The sequence below is a fragment of the Sardina pilchardus genome, chromosome 19 (assembly GCF_963854185.1).
Source record: "Sardina pilchardus chromosome 19, fSarPil1.1, whole genome shotgun sequence".
Lineage (NCBI taxonomy): Eukaryota > Metazoa > Chordata > Actinopteri > Clupeiformes > Clupeidae > Sardina > Sardina pilchardus.
Window position 1 is genome coordinate 8,814,476 of NC_085012.1, and position 12,500 is coordinate 8,826,975.

General features: G+C 40.1%; 1 protein-coding gene across 1 annotated transcript; it reads right to left on the reverse strand.

Annotated features, from left to right (window-relative positions):
- Nucleotides 1-2,536: 2,536 nt before the first annotated feature.
- LOC134066247 (uncharacterized) lies at nucleotides 2,537-12,220 on the reverse strand. Its single transcript, XM_062521508.1, has 11 exons — nucleotides 11,951-12,220; nucleotides 10,332-10,443; nucleotides 8,936-9,088; nucleotides 8,673-8,780; nucleotides 7,220-7,462; nucleotides 6,838-7,119; nucleotides 6,574-6,681; nucleotides 5,751-6,044; nucleotides 5,369-5,650; nucleotides 5,118-5,228; nucleotides 2,537-4,364 (listed from the first exon to the last, which is right to left on the reverse strand). Exons 2-11 carry the CDS (start codon nucleotides 10,435-10,437, stop codon nucleotides 3,139-3,141), a joined length of 2,913 nt encoding a protein of 970 aa, XP_062377492.1. The 5' UTR covers nucleotides 10,438-10,443; nucleotides 11,951-12,220; the 3' UTR covers nucleotides 2,537-3,138.
- Between the last annotated feature and the right edge of the window lie 280 nt (nucleotides 12,221-12,500).

A 12,500-nucleotide genomic window follows, 5' to 3' on the forward strand; every position in this document is an offset into this window, starting at 1 on the left:
AATTGGATAACAGTACGAGTAACAGTACAGTAACAGTACGACCAATGTTTACTCTGACGGATTCCGGACTTCAACGTAATTGGATAACACTACGACCAATGTTTACAGACTTTGAACGATGCAGCGTTGTCATCATCAGCTAGCTCGCCTTTGGCCCGCCTATCAGATACACCGATTTGATTGCTTTCCCCTGATGGTTGGGGTAAACGTAACGTGCATCATTGCTCGTTGCCCGAGTATCTTGCAGACACAATTGAAATTGTGTTCTCGCGAGAACTCTGAATTTCCAGAGTAAGACTTCACACTGCTGCTAATCATATACAGTATATACTGGTCTCCTCATATGCCGGCTCTATGGGACTGGTGTTTTACATATCAATTAAAGGATATCCTGAACTTGAGGTAACTACACAACCCATCAATCACTCCTGGAACTTTCTCTCCTTTGCATTTTTTCATTGGCTGTATCATCACTTGCTGACTACTTAGTGTATTTGTGATGAGTTAATTGGTCAGTTAGTTTATGTGCAATACAGTTCCACCCTAGATTCAAACTCACCACTTTGTACATGTGAGATGAGCATTCTAACAACCTACAGTAATAGTTTATTAGAAGAGGGCAAAATATGCTGAGCTAGTGGAGGAGTACCAGAGTAACGGGTGGAGAGCACGGTGTGAGCCCATCGAGGTGGGATGCCAGGGCTGGCCCAAGCGATAAGCGAACTATGCGGTCGCTTAGGGCCCCCACGCCACCAGAGGGCCCCCAAGAGCACCAAAAGATCACGATAATATATATCTTTTTAAAAGTAAAAATAAAAAATATCATTGAATAATAGAAACGAGATGGTATTACACATATAAATGTGATTTGCATTTTATTTTCACAATTCGCAAAATACTATAGGCCTATTCTCAAAGTTGATTCCTGCTGTTGGTTGCTGCCACCGTTGGGCATGCAGATATCATACACCGCTGGCGTGGTTGTCGGTCATCATGTGAAACGTGAAGTGGAAGTTCGTTGCCACTTAACTATGTCTCAAAAAAGGAGCTATCCCTCTGGAGCCGAGACAAGAAAAAAGAAGAAGCTGGAAGACGAGACACACCACACCACACCACCACCATATTGCACATTTTGCACAACTTTGAACGTCTGTTCTGAATTTGAAAAACTAAAGAAATTAAACTGGTTAACTTGTTACTGTAAATACAGTGTCTTGTCTGCTGATGTTACTTTCAAATAGTATAATTAATTTTGCACACATTTACACCCCACTCTATTTAAAAATGCAAAACAATTAGAACAATTTTGTGAGTTTGCTACTCTGGTAATGTTAAAAACAGCCAGAATGACACCGGTATGATGTAAGCAAATTACAAATGATGGTAATGATAGTGGGTATGTTACACACACAGTGTAGCCTATGGGATGATGAAGCATCTGGTGCTGAGGTAGTGGTATGGGGGGCCCCAAATGAAATTTTGCTTAGGGCCCCATAAAGGCTTGGGCCGGCCCTGTGGGATGCAGAGGGTTCGCAGGTCTCTCTGCAGGGCCTACAACATCTTGGGCATCACAGGGGCCAGTAAGCGAAGGGCCATCAAGGAGGTCACGGAGGCAGCAGAGGTTGCCTCAAGGTGGCTGTGGTTAAGGAGGAGAATCATGGGTGCGGTAGCGCTACTAGGACACAAGCTAGGGCCTGATCAACCCCAGCTGGGTCACCTGGGTGAGAGTGTATGATGCTTGAAAGACCCGAAACACACTGTGACCCCCAGGTAACATCACTGATGATGTGTCCAGGTTGCATCTGTCGATGTACTGTATGTTACAAGTTTCAGGGTTATTGTGAGCTTGTGTTTTTAGGCGTCTGAAAATCAGGTTTACTCACTGCATATCTCTGTGCTGAGAATAGAAATATGCAGTTACCATTACACTCAGCCATCTGAGCCCCACTTATGCTCTCTGGGTCTCTGGCACCAAGGTGCTGTGTAGACCAGAGGTATCAGACCCCCTATGAATTAGTGAGGTGGATTTGATTGAATGGGGGTTGAATATTTTTTGTTAAAACCAATTTCATGGATATTTAGGCCACATGCAGATTTACTATATCAAATATTTTTAAAAAGCATACAGACACCAATAATGATGGCGAGGAAAAAATGGAGCTTTAAGAAAAAGACACAATCAATGACAGAAATGAATCTTAAGTAAAGTAAAGCTTAAGCTTACTGCCCAACACACAATCATGCACAATGACGAAATATAAAATATAAAGAAAGCAAAAATGAAACTAAATAAAAGACAAAACAAAACAAAATGCACATGCTGTTCATAAATTCTGTTAAAATAAGCTGTTGTTATGGCAGATCTGGTGTCCATTGGGAGCAGGTTCCAACAGTGGGAAGCATAATAATCACACCATTTAGACTTGACTCCGGGCACTACCAATAGATCTATAGGCCTACCAGAGGTACAGTACTTTCAAATTTGCTAGTATAGGAGGTAGTTCTCCACAAACATACAGTGGAGCCGGACAAAGTGTTACTGTTTTAATGGAATGTTTAATCAAATCATTTTAATATACCAACTGATCAGAGAAAAAATTGTTTGTCATGAACATTTGCTACTGTTTGGCAAATTTGATCACACCTCAGATTTATATGGAGCAAACATGTCTGCTACACATTTTAGACATTAAGTATCTAGACAATGAGTAGGACTTTAAATTCTAACTGAGAGCCAGTGCAAAGATCTGAGGACTGGAGTGAGGTGCCATCTTTTCTTTGTTTTTGTTGACAGAGAACATTGAGGAACAGTGAAAAGAACATTGCAATAGACAACCCTAAATTGATATGAAGGCTTGGATGAGTTTCTCAGACAGGAAATCTCTGATCTTAACTATGTTTCTAAGGTGCCAAAATATTGATGTATTCATGGTTTTAATGTGATCCCTGAAACTAAGACGCCTATCCATGACTACACCAAGATTTGTGATACAGGTTCTAGTCTGAAGTGCCCTACATGTAGGCATCGAGTTTCAATCTTCCTTTTTTGTTCCCGAACACAACCACCTCAGTCTTATCTTTATTTAATTGTAAAATATTCTATTGCTATATTCCATCTATCTATCCTGCCCTCAACTATCACAGCTCCACTCTATAGGCCTCACGCGGCACATATTCTATAATGGGGTGGTGCTCAATATCCTTAATGTTATTAACTACAAATTTTACATATTGCTCATTGATATGTGTACTCATCTTTTTTCTGTATGACTGATTAAATAGTTTATTAACATCATCCTGCCAGCATTTAAGAAAGGTATCTTTAAGTTTGTGAGGATCATTTCCAAGGAAATCAGAGCATATTCTATTTCCCATGTCTATGAGTTCAGAGAAGGTTGCGTCTAATGTTTTTATTTTTTTACAATTGTTTTGTATTTTTTCTTCTATATATGTTTTTATTTCATGTGGTGTGATGGTTTTACTTTTATACATTTTATCTCTCAGTGACTTTTGTAATACATTGGTTTTGAATTCAAAAATTATTTTTTCAGAACCAAGTTTTTGTATGATGGCTTGACTAGGTCTGGACTGGAGTAACATGTTATATAGCTCTTGATCATATTTCCGCTTGAGCTTAGCCATTTCATTTACAGGGGTTTCTTGTGGAATTGGATAATTACAGAATGCATATGAGGGAATGGAGTTTTGAAGATCTCCTGATGGACCAAAAAACTCACTGAAACCAATGCGTGTTGTTATCTTATACTGTTTGCCTAAATTAATTGCCAGGATAATTAAACTTATCATACAAGGTGGGTGACCTCCCTTTCTACCTAAACAAGGATTATATGTAGAGAATATGTACAATTCTTCATGTTTTGCTTTGGACTCTTCAAGTTCTTTAATAATTGCACCTATAAGTAATTCCTCACTGTGTTTTATATTTGCTGAATCAAATTTGGAGCCATTCTTTTTACATGTTGTGTCCTTCACAGGAGTTTCGAGCTTAAAGAATAAATCCTGAAAATCCTTATCTCTAGGTAGAACAGCCCATGCATACTGTTTTTTTCCTTGAAGATATTTCAAACTATCTCCATAGCGTGTTTCGATAGAATGTTTAGGAAATACATTTTGGTAATTTCTCAGATTAACATATTCAGGAAACATTAATGGGTTTTGTAGATAAATTGAAATAGAATCTAACTTTTTTGAAAGGTCCAAGTATTGAAAACCCTCTGTTATGTGATAAAGATCTTTATATTGATCTTTAGGTGAGGTTCCTGGTGGATATATATATTGTAGACTGCTTTCACCAGAGGGTAATGTACAAGGAGGAGGAGAATCCTTATCTGCCAGGTTGGGACCTTCAAATAAGAAGACGACACAGACACAACAAAGAAAGGTGTTAGTGAAAACATTTTGTTGATGTGCTAACAAATTTGTGGTTATTACAATGCATGAAAATGCACTGTTCTGTTAGCCGAAGTTTTCTTCTTCTTCTCCTAACCAGAATTTCTGCATCCAATTCAGCTTCAACCGTTTAACATAGAAACTAGGTTCAAATGTTGTGACATAGGACATTGTGTGACAATGTCAAAGGACATTTCGGTCAACTTTTTTTGAGATATTAACAAGCTTAACAAGCATACAATCTGGCTTTCTTAAGACCACAGACCCTGTTCAACTGTTTCCTCTGCCCACAACTGTTACAATAAAAGTAAATAAAAGTCCTCACTACTTTTCAACTGTCATCAACCCCGCCAAGATTTTCCTCTGCCCCCAACTTTCCAAGTAAAAGTTTGTTTAGCATTTTATATGTTTTGCAAATTTCATGCACTGATAATTTCCTCAAAATTAAATTTTCTAGGCATTATATCAGTATTGTAAATTAGAGACATCAGACATGATAAGTTGTTTAACTCCATTGTAAACTGCTAGGGTTGGGAATGGCTTGGTTATCTTCCTTTAAAAAGGAATTTGTAACTATTTCCTAAAGCATAATTCAAACATACAGTACCCCAGCAACTGTGGTAATAGGATAATAAGGTTTGAGTGTGATCAGGTTAGTGAATTTGCACAGCACAGAGGTGTAGTGTCAATCCAATGCTGGGCAGTACCTTTTGTTCTTCTCTCATCTTCATCATCGTCATCATCGTCTCTTTTTCTTTTTCTCTCAGTCCCCTCATTGTGTGCTATATCTGAAGAATTCTCTCCAGCCAGCACTGGACCTGCAGAGAAGTAGGGTGTTAGTATATAAACTAAGTGTTGTTGGAATCAATGGAATCAACTGTAACCAAGCTAATTACCCACTGTTAGATCTAAGAGACCTACCAGGACTATATTGAGGAAACAAGTCTGCAATACTCACTAAGGGCAGAGGACCCTGCAAAACTGGGGACTGGGGAGGGGTGTGGGGTGCTCCGTCTGCTGCATGGTGTGTCGGGAGAGCTTGGAGGCTGTCCTGCTCCACCAGTGCTCAATGTCTGTGCGCAGGGCAGGGGGATGGGGTCATCATCCACCAACTCAGCGCTTGGTAGCTCAAGCAGAGGGCTACTTGTGCATGGTCGAGTCCCCAGCTCAGACAGAGAGCATGACTGTGCTCTAGCAGGATGAACTTTCTGCATGAACATCTCTTGGTCCATGCGTTGGTCTGAAAGGAGAACAGACACCGTTATCATCGTAACTCACAATAGAGTTTATGTTTATCTTGAGGTGATATAATGGATATAATAATTGTAGACTGCTCTCACCAGAAGGTAATGTACAAGGTTGCAAGGGCTGCACAGAAGAATCTTTTTCAGACAGGATGGGAGGTTGCATTTCCTGTGCAATAGAAGCCTCTTCTGCCAGGATAGGAGGTTGCATTTCCTGCACAGAAGAATCTTCTTCAGCCAAAATGGGAGGCTGCAAGGGCTGCACAGAAGAATCTTCTTCAGCCAAAATGGGAGGCTGCATTTCCTGTGCAGGAGAATCCTCTGCAGCCAGGATGGGAGGTTGCATTTCCTGTGCAGGTGCAGGAGAATCCTTGTCAGCCACGATGGGACCTCCAAACAAAGAGAGTGCATTAGTGTATGAGAATCAGTTGAACACCATTTAGTAACAGTAATACTATATTATGACTATTGCTGTGAAAATAACTGATTAATATTGATTAATTAACTTGAGAAAAAATAACTGATTATTGAAAAATAACACAGATTAATCGATTCCGTATTACCTTTTTTTTCCATATGATTCCTTGCATATGAAAAAAAAAATCTTCCTGAAGCACTTTTGAATTCATTTTCTCAGCATATTAGGTCATATGCTGGTTATTCATTGATTCATTTGAATTTAAATATTTAAAATACTTTCACAGCAAAAATGTTACATGCGATTAATTTAGATGAATGAGTATGTAATTAAGTTTGTAATCAACTGACAGCCCTAATTATGACATTATTGAGCCTATAGCATCCATACTGTACATCTCTGTTGTAATAAGCTAATAAGGTTTGAGTGTGATCAGGTTAGTGAATTTGTACAGCACAGAGGTGTAGTGTCAATCCAATGCTGGGCACAGTGGGCAGTTACCTTTTGTTCTTCTCTCATCTTCATCATCATCTTCATCATCATCATCTCTCTTTCTTTTTGTCTCATTGTGTGCTATATCTGAAGAATTCTCTCCAGCCAGCACTGGACCTGCAGAGAAGAAGACATTAACAGAGTAGGGTGTTAATATATAAACTAAGTGTTGTTGGAATCAATGGAATCAACTGTAACCAAGCTAATTACCCACTGTTAGATCTAAAAGACCTACCTAGGTCTATATTGAGGAAACAAGTCTGCAATACTCACTAAGGGCAGAGGACCCGGCAAAACTGGGGACTGGGGAGGGGTGTGGGGTGCTCCGTCTGCTGCATGGTGTGTCGGGAGAGCTCGGAGGTTGTCCTGCTCCACCAGTGCTCAATGTCTGTGCGCAGGGCAGGGGGATGGGGTCATCATCCACCAACTCAGCGCTTGGTAGCTCAAGCAGAGGGCTACTTGTGCATGGTCGAGTCCCCAGCTCAGACAGAGAGCATGACTGTGCTCTAGCAGGATGAACTTTCTGCATGAACATCTCTTGGTCCATGCGTTGGTCTGAAAGGAGAACAGACACAGTTATCATCGTAACTCACAATAGAGTTTATGTTTATCTTGAGGTGATATAATGGATATAATAATTGTAGACTGCTCTCACCAGAGGGTAATGTACAAGGTTGCAAGGGCTGCACAGAAGAATCTTTTTCAGACAGGATGGGAGGTTGCATTTCCTGTGCAGTAGAAGCCTCTTCTGCCAGGATAGGAGGTTGCATTTCCTGCACAGAAGAATCTTCTTCAGCAAGGATGGGAGGTTGCATTTCCTGTGCAGGAGAATCCTCTGCAGCCAGGATAGGAGGTTGCATTTCCTGTGCAGGAGAATCCTTGTCAGCCACGATGGGACCTCCAAACAAAGAGAGTGCAGTAGTGGATGAGAATCAGTTTAACACCATGAAGCACTTTTGAAATCATTTCCTCAGCATATTAGGTCATATGCTGGTTATTCATTGATTCATTTGAATTAAAATATTTAAAATACTTTCACAGCAAAAAAGTTAGGCCTACATGCGATTAATTTAGATGAATGAGTATGTAATTAAAGGTAGGGTATGGAATGAGCTTTTTTGGCCATTTTTGCAAAATCACTTGAAATCCTATTCCTAACCCACTTATAGCCACTAAGTTGGAAGCACTGAAATGGAAATTAAACACGTCAATCATCTGCGGAACGGGCAGGGTTCGAAAAACTCCAGCCAATAGAATTCCTCACCCCATACCATCATTTCACAGCTCGATCGTCAATCTAACGTCTTACTCCTCTTCCTACTCCCCCTCCCCACCGCGCGCGACCCTTTCGAAAGCTGGTGACCGCGAGTCAGTGCTGAAACGAAACCAACTGCCTTGCTGCTGCACGTCCATGTTCCCCTCTTGTTGTGTCACTTCATTTCTATACGAACTAACTAAGGCAGCGGATACCTACGGAAACTCAATCACCCACGCAATAAATAAGCTATGTAGCAAAAATTACATTTTACCATGACACGAAGAGTGCTGTAAACATGAAATCGAAACTTAACAGCTTGGAGCTACGGTGGAATAGGCGAACCAACGGGGCAGCACTAAACTCGGATATTTCAGGAGATAATCGCCCTGGTAAGAACAAACCAGATTCTGTTCAAATATACACACCTATGGCTACTGAACCATATGTACTACAACCCTTTGGAGGTGAATAGCCTAAAGAATGTAATTGGGGAAGTTGATGTGAGTGATTGTATGGAGACTAGAGCTCATAGTGCTGTAGACGCCAGGATGGCATTTCATTTAGCCTGGCTCGCTCTCGCGCTGCGCATTTGAATTGTCGCTCGTGCATGGAGGGCGGGACTTGAGGTTGTATATGTTCAAACTCTGCCGTCCGTTTTGCTAATTCCGTACCCAACCTTTAAGTTTGTAATCAACTGACAGCCCTAATTCTGACATTATTGAGCCTATAGCTTCCATACTGTACATCTCTGTTGTAATAAGCTAATAAGGTTTGAGTGTGATCAGGTTAGTGAATTTGTACAGCACAGAGGTGTAGTGTCAATCCAATGCTGGGCACAGTGGGCAGTTACCTTTTGTTCTTCTCTCATCTTCATCATCATCTTCATCATCATCATCTCTCTTTCTTTTTGTCTCATTGTGTGCTATATCTGAAGAATTCTCTCCAGCCAGCACTGGACCTGCAGAGAAGAAGACATTAACAGAGTAGGGTGTTAGTATATAAACTAAGTGTTGTTATGCTGATTATTTCATCACTGTACTGTAGGTTAGAGCAATTAGAACACCATAAACAAGAGGTCATATAACGGATATAATAATTGTAGACTGCTCCCACCACAAGGTAATGTACAAGGTTGCAAGGGCTGCACAGATGAATCTTCTTCAGCAAGGATGGGAGGTTGCATTTCCTGCACTGAAGAATCCTTTTCAGCCAGGATGGGAGGTTGCATTGCTTGTGTAAGAGAATCCTTGTCAGCCACGATGGGACCTCCAAACAAAGAGAGTGCAGTAGTGTATGAGAATCAGTTTAACACAATTTAGTTACAGTAATACTACGTATATTATGAGTAGGGCTGTCAAAATAACTGATTAATTTTGGTGAATTAATTTGAGAAAAAATAACTGACTATTGAATAATAACACGGATTAATTGATTCCGTATGACCTTTGACCCGGAGCAGTTCTAGGCAGTAACCATTAGAGTGTAAATTGAAGGAGAGAGAAGAGAATGCACTGCCTACAGTAGATCATGGATTGGAACATTTACTTTTAAAAATGGCCTGATGGTGTTGATAAAAATAAAGTGTTGATAAGTCCTCTGCAATGTCTGCAGCAAGGAATTTACATATCACCGGAGTTCATCAACTCTAAAGTACCACATCAATGCAAATAAATTGTGTTGACATTGAAGTAGTGGTAGTGGTAATTCCCTAGGGTATAACTGTGGCCTGAAATGCCTTGAATATGAAAAAAAATCTTCCCGAAGCACTTTTGACTTCATTCACTCAGCATATTAGATCTATACTGATTATTCATTGATTGATTTGAATTTAAATATTTTAAATACTTTCACAGCAAAAATTATATATGCGATTAATTTAAATTAAGTAATCACAGAGTATGTAATTAATTAGATTGCATTTTTAATCAATTGACAGCCCTAATTCTGACATTATTGAGCCTATACTGTAGCTTCCATACTGTACATCTCTGTTGTAATAAGCTAAAAAGGTGTGAGTGTGATCAGGTTAGTGAATTTGTACAGCACAGAGGTGTAGTGTCAATCCAATGCTGGGCACAGTGGGCAGAATTTCACCATCATGTACGGATGTCGCATCTTATATTATAACATTATTGGGGCAGCCGTGGTAACTGGTTAGGGCTTTGAGCTTGTAACCAGAGGGTTGTCGGTTCGATTTCCGACCAGTCCACGGCTGAAGTGCCCTTGAGCAAGGCACCTAACCCCCCACTGCTCCCCGAGTGCCGCTGTTGGGCAGGCAGCTCACTGCTCCGGGTTAGTGTGTGTTTCACCTCACTGTGTACTCACTGCGTGCTGTGTGTGTTCACTAATTCACGAATTGGGATAAATGCAGAGACCGAATTTCCCTTACAGGATCAAGAAAGTATATATATTTATACTATATACTTATACTATTAAGCCTATATGTTCCATCTCTGTGGTAATAAGCTAATCAGGTTTGAGTGTGATCAGGTCATGCTGGGCACAGTACCTTTTGTTCTCTCATCTCCATCATCTTCTCTCATTTTTTGTCTGTCAGTCCCCTCAACATCTTCTACCTCTCCTTTCTTCTGAAAGGTGGGTGCTGATTTTTTCATTTTCTTCTGTGTCAGTGAGGAAAGTAAACAGATGATAAGTTGATATACAAATGGCTTTCACTTTAGTTTAATGGGATAATAATTACACAACCATATGCAACACTAAGCACTTTTCCTCTGTCGCACACACGTTATTTGATTATTCAGCACCAGCTTTGCAAATAGGCCGAATGATGTCCACAGACAAGGTAGAGTAGCCTACGTTCCATGATTTTATGAAAGTATGATGTATTGCAACATCGAAGTAAGGCAAACTTGTAGTTTTTACCACCGAACTACAGATCCGCTACCCGATCTAGTAATTTACAGTGCAGTTAAGGTGCAAAAAACTCTTTAGTGTTGCTTTAAGGATATAGCATACACAATGGTGATCTCAGTGGTGGGTATGCCAAGTGGTACAGTAGTATATAGGACTACTGTAGTACGGAACAGTTAAGTACACTGTAAATGTAGCCAGGGAACACCCAGCTCCAATCTTGTAAACAAAGGTTTTAAATGCAGTTGTTTACTCAGTTCCAAAGAAATACATGCTGGATTAGTGATTGACCTGCAGAGCAAATCCCAAATATGCCTAATGGTCAATTGATTATTCCCAAAATGTGCTTAAAAATGTGCTAAACAAATTGACAATTGGACGGGATCATCTTTAATGGAGGTAGGTAGGGCAGGTTGTCTTAGAAAATAGAGTTGTGACACTCTTTGACGTTGCAGCCACACGATTAAAAGTTCAGTAAGCTACCTGTGCTGAATCGCAGAAGGGTGGGATGTATTTCTGGATGCTGGGGGGTGTAATCAATTAAATCATTGACTTCTGAAAAATAGATTGGCCGTTCGAAGTTCCCAAACTTCCATAACCCAGAAACTGGCATTAGAAAGCGCAGCAATTTTTTCCCCATGGTCTCTTAACGGAGTGTCGCAACTCTGTTTTCTCTACCGCTCTGGAACATTCTAGAATCTACAAAAGCTACCTGAAAGTAGGCTATACGTGATCTAGTAGGCCTAGGCTATCTATAGTTTTCATTAGCTGAAACCTCACCTTGTTTGAACTAAACAAAGCAGACAAAAACCTTGTGACTTGACAGTTTGATGATAGCCTACTTCTATAAGCTAATCATATTCCATATTATCTCCCACATTTTAAAAATTAGGCCTAATTAAAAGTGTAAACTGCCATAGGCAGTAGGCCTATTGCAAAAGCGATCGGCCTCTTGAAGCGTGTCATGACTAACCAGACAGTTACAATAATACTATTTGGCTTGACATAGCCTACTGTACACAACTCATATACAAACTCACAACTTTGGAGTTGCACATAGACAGTTTAAGAAACACATACAGTAGTAGGCTGCTATATGAATGAATAAAATAATTTATAATATCTGCTTGCGGACCTTAAGGATAGGTTGCCACTGACCACACAAAACACTGGTCTAAGGTAGGCCTATGGTTTTCATTCGCTGAAACCTTACCTAGTTAAACACAAAACAAAACACACACAGATCTGGTTACTTACCTATGGCTCCTGCTGCCCAGTGGTGCAGTCTCTTCAAATGCGAACTATTAGGCTATTAGCTGGCACGGCCAAACGGTCACACTTTACTTGGATAGTCCACCCACAGATTATCAACAAATGATCTGTTAACTCTCAGAAATTGTTCAACAACAATTACCTACCAAACCTGATATCTGTAAACTTTCTGTGGGCGGACTATCCAAGTAAAGTGTTACCAACAAAATATTGTGTTCTGTTCTCTCTTCTATGTTTTCCCAATTGTTCAGACTGTAATGATATCACTTCTGGTTTATTCTGCTATTTAGACATGGAATCGAAGCCCAACCCTTAAGGCTGTATTCCTGTCTACAATAGTTTCATTTCAAAGGAAATGCCACATCGGTTCTTGAGGTTAACCAATTTCCTGGTTAGCCTCACCCTTACGTTATGCTGACGGTTTCACAATCAAGTGTAACAATTGTCATCATGTTAACATTTGCTGTTTCTATTGTCTCCTCATTTATGCTATAAAATACAGTTGTGTAAAGTCACGCTTTTCCCCCCAGTCACT